The sequence below is a fragment of the Bidens hawaiensis genome, unplaced genomic scaffold, assembly GCF_021521415.1.
Source record: "Bidens hawaiensis isolate Kalapana, Puna unplaced genomic scaffold, B.hawaiensis_p1.1 tig00010467_1, whole genome shotgun sequence".
NCBI lineage: Eukaryota > Viridiplantae > Streptophyta > Magnoliopsida > Asterales > Asteraceae > Bidens > Bidens hawaiensis.
In genome coordinates this window covers 498,059-510,740 of record NW_027491799.1, presented here as the reverse complement: position 1 = coordinate 510,740, position 12,682 = coordinate 498,059, and the positions used below count along the sequence as shown (strand labels likewise).

Sequence of the window (12,682 nt, the reverse complement as noted above, 5' to 3'; positions counted from 1 at the left end):
ATGAATAAAATTAATGATTTGAGAAGAGACGCCAGCAACTAAGGGGATTCGTGATGGAGAGAAAGGGGATAGGGTTTGTGTGGAATTATGTTGCTGATTAAAATGGCAAGATTTCTAGGGTTCCGGTGAGCGTATAGAAAGAACTCATAATGAAGAGACAGAATTGAATATAAAGGATCCATTTAATTGTTTAGGGTTTAAATCATATTGTGAAAAACGGATCCCATGTACAATTCAGCTTTCAAAACAAAGGATGAACTTCTAAATTACCATGTGGACAAATGAGCTTTTGTGAATGCCATGTGGCATTTTAGAGTAATTTGGTGAAGGATGCTAAAAATCCACTCTTTTATTATATAGGTAGATTTGATTAGGCAGACAAACATCTATCTATTCTAATAAAATACTAATATTTTTGCCACTTATCTTTTCTCATCCTTTCTCAACATATGTCACTATGGTCCTTATATTTTAAGTAATTTCAATATATGAATTCAAGTTTATTTTTATAAATGTAAATCATAACTGATTCACTCATTAACATTAATGGTGAAATAAAAAAAATAAGAAAATATAAAATTTGAAGTTATAGGCCTGTTGCAATAAAGTTTTAAAGTCACAGGTAATTGAAAATTAAAGAAAATAAATGTGCATCATTGTCGATTAATTTAGATTTTTATGGTAAACTACAATTGTTTTTAAACTGAGATTCGCGAAGCAGTGGATAAATTTTTATATAAGATTTACTTAAATTTGGATTGAAAATTTTCTCATATGCATTTGAACGAAGGAAAATGTGTATTTTCTTAATTTTCTCCAAACATTTTGTATAAATCATGAAAACATAAAGAATATCTATTATATACATCTTGGTGCTTAGCATTAAATCATTAAAATTGAATATATTAATTAAAGTTAAATTTATCTAGGGTTGCTATGCACTTGAAGATCCTTCTTTGTCACACAGACATCTATACGTGGCTATATCAAGAGTTATAAGGAGAATTATATGTTACCTTGTCAATAGTTACAAGCAGACATAGATTAAAGACTTTGATTTTTGATAGATAATGTATACCAACCAATACAATCACAAATGCAGTGTGCAAGGAAGTTTTACTTATTTATAATATGTTTATGTGGTCATAGTTATGTAATTTATGTAATTTTAATGTAAATTGTAATTGTATTAATAATATATGATCATTTTGTTGAGTGTATTTTACTTCATGTTTAAAGTTTTCATCAATTACCCGTGTAATACACGGGGCTCAAACTAGTATTTTATATGTTAGTTATGTTGTATTTGTAGAATTAAAATTCTTTTGTAGAACAACAAAATATTAGAACAATAAATAAATAAACAATGGTAAATTGTTTAGGACATAACATTCAAAAAAAAATGCTTGAAAGTATTAAGTAGAGGTGTTAAATGAGCAGATTCAAATTATTGAGTAAGTCTAAGTTTAAACTTCATGGTCCGAGTTGTGCAAGCAGTGATTCATAACTGGATTCAACAACTAATGGAGCGATGGTCCATTGACAAAGACAAAATCTTTAAACACCTAAGTCTTTGAGAGAAAGACGTTTTTAATTTAAGTTCCACAAACAAAACGAATTAAAAGAAACTTACGGTAAAAAAACATAAAAGAAACTTGTGGTTAAAAAAAAAAAAAACTTGATTCAACACAAAAGTCAAAAGGTGGTGAAAAGGACTCCTCCAGTAGTCAAATCCAAAAATAAAAAATCAGAAGGTTCTCACCAGGTTAAGGGGGTGTTTGGGATTCCTTATTTTATCTCCTTTTAACTTTTTATTAAATGAATAAGTTATAAAAGTGTAACTTATGGAACTTTCCCTCTCACAATATAAGCAATCATAAACATCTTATTACTTTTTAAAAAGTTAATAAGTTATAAGTTGGTGAAAATAAGCAATCCCAAACACCCCTATATCTCCCAATACAATGAATCTGGACACTGCAATTATTTGAAATGGATCAAGGTTGCCAAGGCATAAAGTGAAGGATCCATCCACATTGTTGTACATCTTAACGGGTGTCTTTCGTTCATTGGACTTCATTTGGTACGTAGGCGTCTCACCAGACACTCGACAAGGCTATTAACAACAGGCTATTAATAACTACCCGTCTATGCAATCGTTCTGAAAGATGAGCAAGAGATCAGCAATATGGTATATTGATCTTCATCAATTGTCTCGGCATCGGCCCAATAAAGGAGTCCTGTTTATTCCTTGTCCCATCCCGTTAGGTGGTTTTGTTGTGGGCTATTAGGCGACCTTGATTATATGTTTGCTAATACTAGTGTGTTTGTTAGCTTTCAGCACCTTGCTGAGTTATTTTGTACTTTTAACTGTTGCGGTTATATAAAAGTTTGTTTTACTGGTAAGAAAACCGTTGATTCAGAAAGGTTAAATCGCAGTTTCCAGTAATTAATTGTACAATACCAAACAATAAAAACTAATTTATAAAGGAATAAGTGATAACACTGATTCAGATTGGTCAAATCATATTTATTCAACCCAGTGGCGGAGCCACATTGTGGTGACCGGGTTCGGCCGAAACTGGTCCTTTTCGGTTTACATACAACCTATAGTATCGAACCAACGAGCGAGCCCATTTTTTTTCATCGAACGAACCAGTGTTATTCTAAAAAAAGTATTCGAATCCATTGATTATAAAAATTTTAGTTAAAAATTTTTTAGTAACGAATATTTTTTTATAATATATAAAAAGTTTTAAAAATTGCTAACAAACATTATAAATTGACCAATAATAACCCATACATAGATTATAAAAAAGTCCAAATTATTCATAGAATTGCCCAATAAACCCAACTCAATTAGCATTCTTAAACATATTACCCAAGTGAAAATTAAATAAAAGAACAAAAACAAAATTCATCGTCTCAGCGACAGATAAATTATGTTTCTATCAACCAAACGACCATCCATCTCGTCGCCTTCGCTAGCTCGCCTCAAGGCTTCAACCAATGCCTTACCTGCTGCACTTGAACCATATGACAACAACGGCCGGCACACTGACTCTTTCTTTGATGAGCCTTCAATCGATCCAGACCTCACGACGAATCTTTCTTTGATTTTGCATAATTAGATGGGACTATATATATGATGCTTACATTTGTTATATTGAAAATGAGTTCTTTTTTGAAGTCACGATTAAAGATGTTATGATTTGTTTTCAAAAACATGAAAATGCGCAGGAAATAATTATAACATGTTATAGTTTTTTTAATTAATTATGACTTTGGGCCCGAAAACTTTGACGCAAAAAAAAAACCGAGCACCAAAAAATCCTGAACCCATAGGAAAAGTTTTTTGACTCCGCCACTTATTCAACCCATGTGATACCATGTGTTTCTAACATAGTATTTTGTAAAGGAATAAGTCACAACAATTCTCTATGAACTAAGCAACAAAACGAATTTTGATATAGTATCTCACCATTAGATACATTCTCAAACGATGAACCAATGTTGTGATGCGAAGTCAAGATTGATTGTCCATGATGCCAAGCTTAAAAGAATTTCTTATTGTTAAAAACAATGTCTTTAAAAACTTGAAGTTTACACATAAATGCTTAATAATTTGATATATTTTTTTTGTAAAGAAAATGAATCTGAAAGTTAATTACCACGCGAATGCAATAATGTAGAGATTTTGACGAATATTATACATAACACGTTCATTGAGTACGCTTTATGTTGGTTTCTATCGCTTATTAGTTGCATGCAACCTTACAAGGTCACCATATTAATTTGCATTTTACACACTCTTTGCACATTCTTGATTAAAGTTTGATGCCTCCAAGTGATTTGATCTCCTCTTGCTCATGATGAATTTCCCATAAAACAAAGCAGTTGGTTATCTAACGAATATCGTTTACATAGTGAAACACATGTCGTTGCATGATTTAAAACGTAAGAAATCCATATGGATGGATAATGGAGTTAAAAGAGCAATGAAAAGCATCACTTGATTATGAAGTAGTGTTTAAATACATATAGGTTCAATTCGTAATCGAAATATCATTTGTTTATTCAAAATATTGTATGTTCTAGGGGGTGTTTGGGATTCCTTATTTTACCTTCTTATAACTTTTCCAACAAGTTAATAAGTTACAATGTTGTAACTTATTAACTTATCTTCTCACATTACCAAACATCTTTTACTTTTCCAAAAGTTAATAAGTTATAAGTAGCCTAAAATAAACAATCCCAAACACCCTTTAGTTGCATGTTTTTAGTTCTTATTCCTTATTCTTATGTTTTTAATGAGGGTTGGATACTTGGATTATTGACAAATGGGTTTGGAGATGGTCTAGACTGTCTAGTTGCCGATGGGCTTGGACAACTGACGGGCTTGAACACCCAATGGGCTTGGAGTTGCTCAAGAAGTTGGGCATCAGTTCGTATTCTTGTTGTGGTTGTCTTGTATATTTATTCTTGGCTTTCGGAGATAACACTTTGATTTGAGATAAATAAGATTATCATTTCCTGTTTTTGATAAGTTGTGATGAATTCCATTTCTTTCACATTAAACTGATTAAAAGAGAGATTGACTTAAAAGCTAGAGCAAAAGGTGCGACCGGAGCAAGCCAGCTTCTCTCCTCGGTCATCTCAACCCTATCAATTTTGTTGATTTGATCATATACATATCAACATAGTCAACAAAGGGTTAAAAAGTGGCGAGTGACATTGATGATACCACTGAAGCTGCTCTTATCTTCACTTGCTTTAAGCTAGTCACGTTAAAAGCACAAAGTTAGTTATAATTAGTTACATGTATATGTTCGTTTTTTTAATTCATAAATCATGCATCAAACAATCATGATTGCCAAAGAGTTAATTCGATCATGATTACCGAGTCATATCAATTATAAAAGCAACTTTTTAAGAGGATTTGGATAGGAAAAAAAACTTTAGATGCAACATGATCAAAAGCAAAATTAGTATAAAACAAAGAAAGGAAAGCAACATCAAATATAATGTTATTAATCTTTGTTTTTATAAGTTGTGCGTCCATTCATATAACCATATCAAACGTGTGCACTTTAATGTATATAACTAACAAACTGTAGATTTATGTGTTGTGGTGGGGACGTAGAGTTGTTGATAATACTCAAAACTTAATATAATTACTCAAAACTTAATATAATAAAATAAAACCATTAGTCTATCATGTTCTAACGTTACAGTTACACTGTTACAATAAGAAAAAAAGACGGATACATGTATTGTAGTGGGCTAGTGGCGGCCAAGGCCCCCACTGAACACTCAAGTAAACCTTACTATCGTAAAATATATGTTTTTTCTCACTTAAATTGGAGAAGGCCCCAACTGTTAAAAAAAAAGGAAATCTAACTGCTATCTTGATGAATCAGACCTTCAACTTAAAACAAACTCAACTCACTTTAAATGGATAAGGTCCTCAACTCAAGAAAAACTAATGCATCATACTTCATTATTATATTTTATTATTTTACTTTTCAAAGAGACGTGAGTAGTAAAAATCAATAGAGTAGAGAATAAAATTATATTATATGAGGTGTAGCTGGTTACTTCAAGTTGTGTCTTCTTTTTTTTCTTTTGGAAAAAAATTAAAGATTAAATATTTATTTATTCTCTTATTTATTAACTTACTTCGTTTATTTTTTATTTGTAATTTATCTGTTTATATACTCAATGTGATATCTTAATTTTTAGGGGCAGAATTGTATTTTTAGTGACTTTGACATGCTTTAACCGACGTATTAGAACCCGATCCGTTTTGAGTTGTTTTAACCGACCTGTTTAAACCTGGTCTATTTGACTTGTTTTTATAAACCCATTTTTTATTTACCTCCATTGAGGAAAACTTTTGGATCCGTCACTGGACAAGAGTCTTCTTAATCTTCGGAACTTTGTATAAAAAAATGGAATTGTTAAACGTAAACACGTAGCAATGTGGAGTACAAAATCTTATAAAATATCATATTTATTTATATTGTGTTGTACTAGACTTGTTCGTTTGTGTTCATTAATGGTAATTTATAAACGGACGCTAATATGCCTAGTTTCTTAATAAATGAACATGAACAAAAAAGTTAGTTCGCTTAGAAGTTCGATTAAAGTTAAACAAACAAAGATGAACATGTCCTCGCCCGTGTCGATTCATATACACGCGTAACCAAAATGATAAATATATGACATTTAAACATAAGTGCATTTTTTTGGAACGACTTTCTTGTATATTAGGCGACCACATTCCTCAATTTTAGAGAGTCCTACTGCCCCACTATGGCCAGACTATAATATCTTAACCAGACCCATGCTGGCTTCAGAGTTTGGCTCGGGCGTTCCACAGGGAAACCATATTCGTTGTGCCACCACATGAGCAGAACTCTCTGATGCAACACACGGTGGTGGGTTCAGGATTCAAACCGACAACCTCGCAACGCCTAGCTCAAAACTTCATTATCGTAATCCAAAAAAGTGACACAATTGAGGATCGAATTTAGGTCTCTCCTCCAAGCCTCCTAGGCCACAAGCGGGATCGTGGGAGTAGAGATGAGCGTTTTCGATGCCGGACCGGCATCGAATTCGGTACCGATTTGGTATCTTCGGTATCGAATCAGTACTAAGTTTTGTGTTTTCGGTATCGATACGGTACGGTACCGGTATTTCTCAAATTTTATACAAAATACTGGTACCGTACCAATATTGAACCGAACATTTCGGTAACAGTACCGGTACCAAATATTTCAAATTTTTGATGAGCTCATCATAAGACTTTGGAGTTCACGTAAGGGGATGTTTGGGATTGCTTATATTGTAAGATGAAAAGTTCCATAAGTTACACTTTTATAACTTATTAACTTAATAAAAAGTTATAAGACGGTAAAATAACGAATCCCAAACACCCACTAATATTTCTCATGATATGATTGGCATGCATCAAAACCCTCCAAAACCCATACTCATCCCAATCCATGGGTTGCTCACACCTCTCCATTTTGTCGTACCACGGTCTTCTCTAGTAACACGTCTTTCCTTTCCTTTCCTTTCCTTTCCTTTCCTTTCCTTTCTCAGCAATTAATACTCAATATAATAACACTCACACTCATCTCAAACTCTTCACCATTGCCGTTTCTCCCCCAAATTATTAGCGTTACAGGTAACCAATACTCTCTTCAACGACCACAACACAACACACTCATACGATCTGCAATTCAGATCAATAATAATTAGAATCTAATACTAATACGCTTTACTTCTTTAATTTTGCTTTTAGTTACTGATTTCATGTATATACGATTGAATGATTGATCTATCGGTGCAGATATGAGTTTCGCTAAAGAGTACCAGTTTTTGACGGAAATCGGAATTGAGCCTCGGAATCTCGGGAGTTATGTGAACGGTGTATGGAAAGGAAGCGGTTCGGTTGTATCGTCGGTTAATCCTGCTAATAATAAGGTAGTGAGTAGTCTAATTGCTGTTGTGTATCAATTGCTAGGTTAATTTGTATTTAATTTTGAATTTAGTGTAGCTTTTGGTTGATCTGGTTGAATTTCAAACCTAGAATTAGGATTGTTAATTGCTGATGGCTATAGTGCCTGTAATAGTGTGATAGGAATTAATTACGAGTAATCGGATTGGAATTTTAACATGTACAAAGTTTTATATATGATTTTTCAAATTTATTAATCGGATTGGACTAAGAACATTTTAGCCCTGCTTGCGGTGCGCACATATGATGTATATATGTGTGAACCCTCGGGTGGGCAAAAGTGAAATTGCACTAATTTTGACGTTATTTTACTAATCTCGTGAAAATAACGTTAAAAGTGACGGACGGTTAATCAGGCATCATGTAGTGGCGTTGATAGCCGAAAGACAAGGGTACATGCACCGATCAGCCGGTGTCCCGATGATTGAGTGCTATGTGCCTTATGTCCAAGGCTTGATGCAAAACTACTATCGAGCCGGGGGTCTCACCGGAAGCAGCCTCTCTATCCTTATGGGGTAGAGGTAAGGCTGTCTACATCTTACCCTCCTCAGACCCTACTATAGCTTTGCTATTGGTGGGATATACTGAGTACGATGATGATGATGTTTGACCGACTTTGACTGAAATTTGAACATTGTTTGGAACATCATAACTAACTATGTATAGCTTCGCATGGTCCCATACAGAGCTCATTTTCCGCTTAAAATGAAGAGAGTATAGTGATCTGTAGTATCTAGGGTGTTTTGCTAATTTTACACTAGATCAGATTCTTATTGTGGAAACATATTCTTTTTACAAGCAGTGAAAGTTAAAATGAAAACATGGTGCTGCACATCACATGATTGCCTGCGTCTGCTTCATTTTACTTAAGTGCTGTTTGGCAACCTTGTGTTGAGCCGTTAAGAATCCTGACTGATTAAGAGGCAGCCTCTGAATTGGTCAGCATGTTTCTTAAACTTGCCCATTAAGAGGTGCCTTTAAAGTGAACCAAGCATATTCTGCCTCAGACCGATTCAGAGGTAGCCTCTCAATGGAGTGATTAAGAGACTACCAAACACACCCTTAGACTGTAGTCTAAAATGTATTTCCAATATCCTTAGCATTGTACTATTGTATTGGTGTTTGAATGCGAAGTTTTTTCTGAGAAGTAATTGTTTGCTATCATGTTGATTCAGCCCATTGCTGAAGTGATAGAAGCTTCTTCTCAAGATTATGAGGAGGGCATGCAAGCTTGTTTTGAAGCCTCAAAGATTTGGAAGCAAGTAAGTGAAAATCTTAATGAGTATTGTTTCTTTCTTGTCGGTGTCTTTCTTTGACACTACCTTATTTTATTAGTTGTGATTCTAACGTTGACAAAGTTGAGCCTACTGTTAAAGTTGTGTAATTGCTATTTTTTATTTGTTTTTTTTCTTTTCAGCTTCCTGCACCAAAGCGAGGTGAGATTGTGAGGCAGATTGGTGATGCATTGAGAGACAAGCTTGAGTACCTTGGTCGCCTTTTATCACTTGAAATGGGAAAGATTCTTCCAGAAGGCATAGGGGAAGTTCAAGTATGTATTTTGTTTTCTAACTTTCATTAGTTTAAGATTATCTAGTCATGTTTCACTTACTGGTTCAACATCAGTGAATTTAGGAGGTCATCACATCTTATTAAATGACTAAATATGTGATGTAACTTTTTGTGCCTATGAAATTGTTCTGGGGATGATTTTTATACGCACATGAAGCAACCTGTATGTATATGAAAAACCAATAGTTTATTATGACTGATAGTTTCTGTATGGCTTCATATTTTTTCAGCATATATACACTTTGTATAGCTTCTTTGGTTCACTTTATGATCTGTTCAAACTTCAACTTGCAAAAGCTAATTATGATTTTTTTTAAATGGCAGGAAGTTATTGATATGTGTGACTTTGCAGTGGGGTTAAGCCGGCAGTTAAATGGATCAGTCATACCCTCTGAACGTGAGACTTCTTCTAGTTTCTTTAATTTTTTCAAATTTCAGAAATAAAGAACGATACATCCTTCATTTTTATATTCGAGATGGTAGAGATGTACAATATTTTTGTCTAGTGGTTGATTAAATATATTAAACTTGAGATTTTACCTTTTATTCATGTGAAATACTTTACATTAGAACCTTACAAACTTTCTTGTCTCATTTACATATTCCTGTTTGTTAATTTTGTTCGGTTATGACAGGTCCAAATCATATGATGCTCGAGGTGCGTCTAATTTTTTAATATTTAACATACGATTATGTATTATTTATCTAATCACACTTGTATACTGTCAACCATACACAGATGTGGAATCCTCTTGGAATAGTTGGTGTCATTACAGCCTTCAATTTTCCCTGTGCTGTTCTTGGTGCGTATGATAGCAACTTATTAATACATCAATGAATACATTTCAAGCTAAACGTATAAATGAGTTTAAAACAAGACTATCAAGGGAATTGCACCTTTGATTTTATTAATTATTTATTTATTTAATCTCTGTTGTGTAGGATGGAATGCATGCATTGCTTTAGTCTGTGGAAATTGTGTAGTTTGGTAAGTCTTCACCAGGAACTTGCTTTGGTGAAAAATAATAATTATGTCTTTAAAAAGAACATTTTGGATTGTTCATTTTCTTATTATGACGTACTTGCAGGAAAGGTGCTCCAACCACACCTTTAATAACAATTGCAACGACCAAATTAATTGGAGAAGTGTTAAAAAAGAACAATTTACCAGCTGCTATTTTCACCTCATTTTGTGGAGGTGCTGAAATTGGTCAAGCGATAGCAAAAGATACACGCATACCTTTGGTTTCTTTCACTGGAAGTTCAAAGGTACTTTCTTCACCTGTTCTTCATTTTAGGCTTGCAAATGAACATGATCAATTAAACCGACGAGATTTTCTTGTTCATGTTCATTTGTTAAGAAAATTAGTGTATTAGTATTCGCTTATTTCCGTTCGTTAATAAAATAAATGAACTGTTCACGAACAAACATAACTAGTGAAGCTCATTTAAAAGTTAATATGTACATTAACATGTTGGACCTAGAATTTTATGAAAAGACTAAACTATAACGGACAATTATAAAATTAGGCTAAATTGTAATGGCCCTAAAAATGTAGATGAATATGCAACCAAATGAACTTGAACAAGCGTAAATGAACGATGATGAGCAAACATAAATGAACAAATGAGAGATGTGTTCATGACTTCATATTCGTTTGTTTAACTAAATGAACAAAAAAAATTTTGTTCATGTTTTTTCGCTATTAAACAAACATAAATGACTTCCCGGCAAACGGTTCACTGGCGTTTGGTTCATTTACAGGTCTACATTATGTAATAGTTTCTTTTAAAAAGTTATTATCACGTGTTTTCTGTTATATTGGTTCTATGTAAATCATAAATAACAATTCTTATACATAAGTGTGAATGTTGGTCAGTTGGTGTTTAATTCCCAACATTATTATTGTCTAATACATGGCACGTTCAGGTTGGTCTCATGGTTCAACAAATGGTGAGCCAACGGTTCGGTAAATGCCTGCTAGAGTTAAGTGGCAACAATGCTTTAATAGTCATGGACGATGCTGACATTAAACTTGCGGTTCGTTCTGTCTTGTTTGCTGCTGTTGGTACAGCTGGCCAACGCTGCACAACGTGTCGTAGACTGGTAACCTTTTATTACCTATTTCAATCCCTTTTTAACAGAAATAGTGTTTTCTGACCCTAATTATCTGTTTTTATTACTTAAGCTTGTTCATGAAAAGGTTTACACCTCTGTTGTTGACCAACTATTGGAAGCATATAAACAAGTCAAAATTGGGGATCCTTTAGAGAAAGGTACATTACTTGGACCTTTGCACACAAAAGCATCGAGGGAGAATTTTAAAAATGGAATCAAAGTTATTAAATCCCAGGTATGCTTATTTTAGTTTGCTTAGCGATGTTTTCATAATGAAACCAAATTTGTGTTCAAGTTTTCCTTTATTAATTGACATGTTTTAGGGAGGAAAAATACTCACAGGTGGTTCAGTTATAGAATCTGAAGGAAACTTTGTCCAACCGACAATTGTTGAAATTTCACCGAGTGCAAATGTTGTGAAGGAAGAACTCTTTGGTCCTGTTCTTTATGTCTTAAAATTCAAGGTCGGTTATTGTTGTACAGTGTTTTGAAGAAGCTGTAGAAATAAATGCATTAGTATTTGTTGTACAGTGTTTTGAAGAAGCTGTAGAAATAAACAACTCGGTACCTCAAGGGTTGTCTAGTTCGATATTCACCCGCTCACCTGAGGTTGTCTTTAACTGGATCGGGTGAGTGACATTTGATAAGAAGCAAATATATATTGTTGGATCTAAACATATGCTTATTTTTATGGCAGGCCTAAAGGAAGTGATTGTGGTATTGTTAATGTTAATATACCGACAAATGGTGCTGAAATTGGCGGTGCTTTTGGTGGTGAAAAGGGTACCGGGGGTGGTCGTGAAGCAGGAAGCGACTCTTGGAAACAATATATGAGGCGATCAACTTGGTATGTTTCACCATATCCTTAATTCCTTTATTCGCTATGTGATAGTAACCAAGTTTTTGAATAATAAGTTTGCCAAAAAATAATGAGGCACAAAATATTATTTCAACAAGAATCTAAGTTTTTTTTAATACACATACAACTTTTGACTGAACATGTTTTCTTTTATACATGTATAATTGGCATACTTACATCATCTTATTAATATAATGCTTGTATGTTGATTTATCAGTACTATAAACTACGGGAGCGAACTACCACTTGCACAAGGTATCAACTTCGGCTAGTGGATTGGCATCATCTTTGGTAAACGGTACGACAAGCAAAATATTCATGGTGGGTTGGTTTTGACATTTCACTGCTTGTAATCGTGCGACATTATGAAATGATTAAATAAAGGGATTTCACTTTCAGTTGACTAGTCTAATTGCATAATAATTTGATCCATGTTGCAAAATGTGTTTTTTACACTATTTAGTAGCATATAAGACTTATCCATGGGAGTATATTGACTAATCTTTGGAAAGATCCAAGTAGAACCATGCAATGTAATCCAAACCTTTGGTGTCCTGTGACATACTTTTGTCAGTTTGTGATGTGGTTTCTTTTTCTTAGGCTTCCATCT

At 33.7% G+C, this 12,682-nt stretch overlaps 1 protein-coding gene across 1 annotated transcript; it reads left to right on the top strand.

The window, feature by feature from the left end:
* Window positions 1-7,356: 7,356 nt before the first annotated feature.
* LOC143535336 (aldehyde dehydrogenase family 7 member B4-like) lies at window positions 7,357-12,444 on the top strand. Its single transcript, XM_077029618.1, has 14 exons — window positions 7,357-7,491; window positions 8,701-8,787; window positions 8,943-9,074; window positions 9,419-9,491; window positions 9,730-9,752; window positions 9,834-9,897; window positions 10,037-10,082; window positions 10,183-10,363; window positions 11,025-11,201; window positions 11,284-11,448; window positions 11,537-11,677; window positions 11,745-11,842; window positions 11,911-12,060; window positions 12,290-12,444. Exons 1-14 carry the CDS (start codon window positions 7,360-7,362, stop codon window positions 12,342-12,344), a joined length of 1,524 nt encoding a protein of 507 aa, XP_076885733.1. The 5' UTR covers window positions 7,357-7,359; the 3' UTR covers window positions 12,345-12,444.
* The last annotated feature ends 238 nt before the right edge of the window (window positions 12,445-12,682 follow it).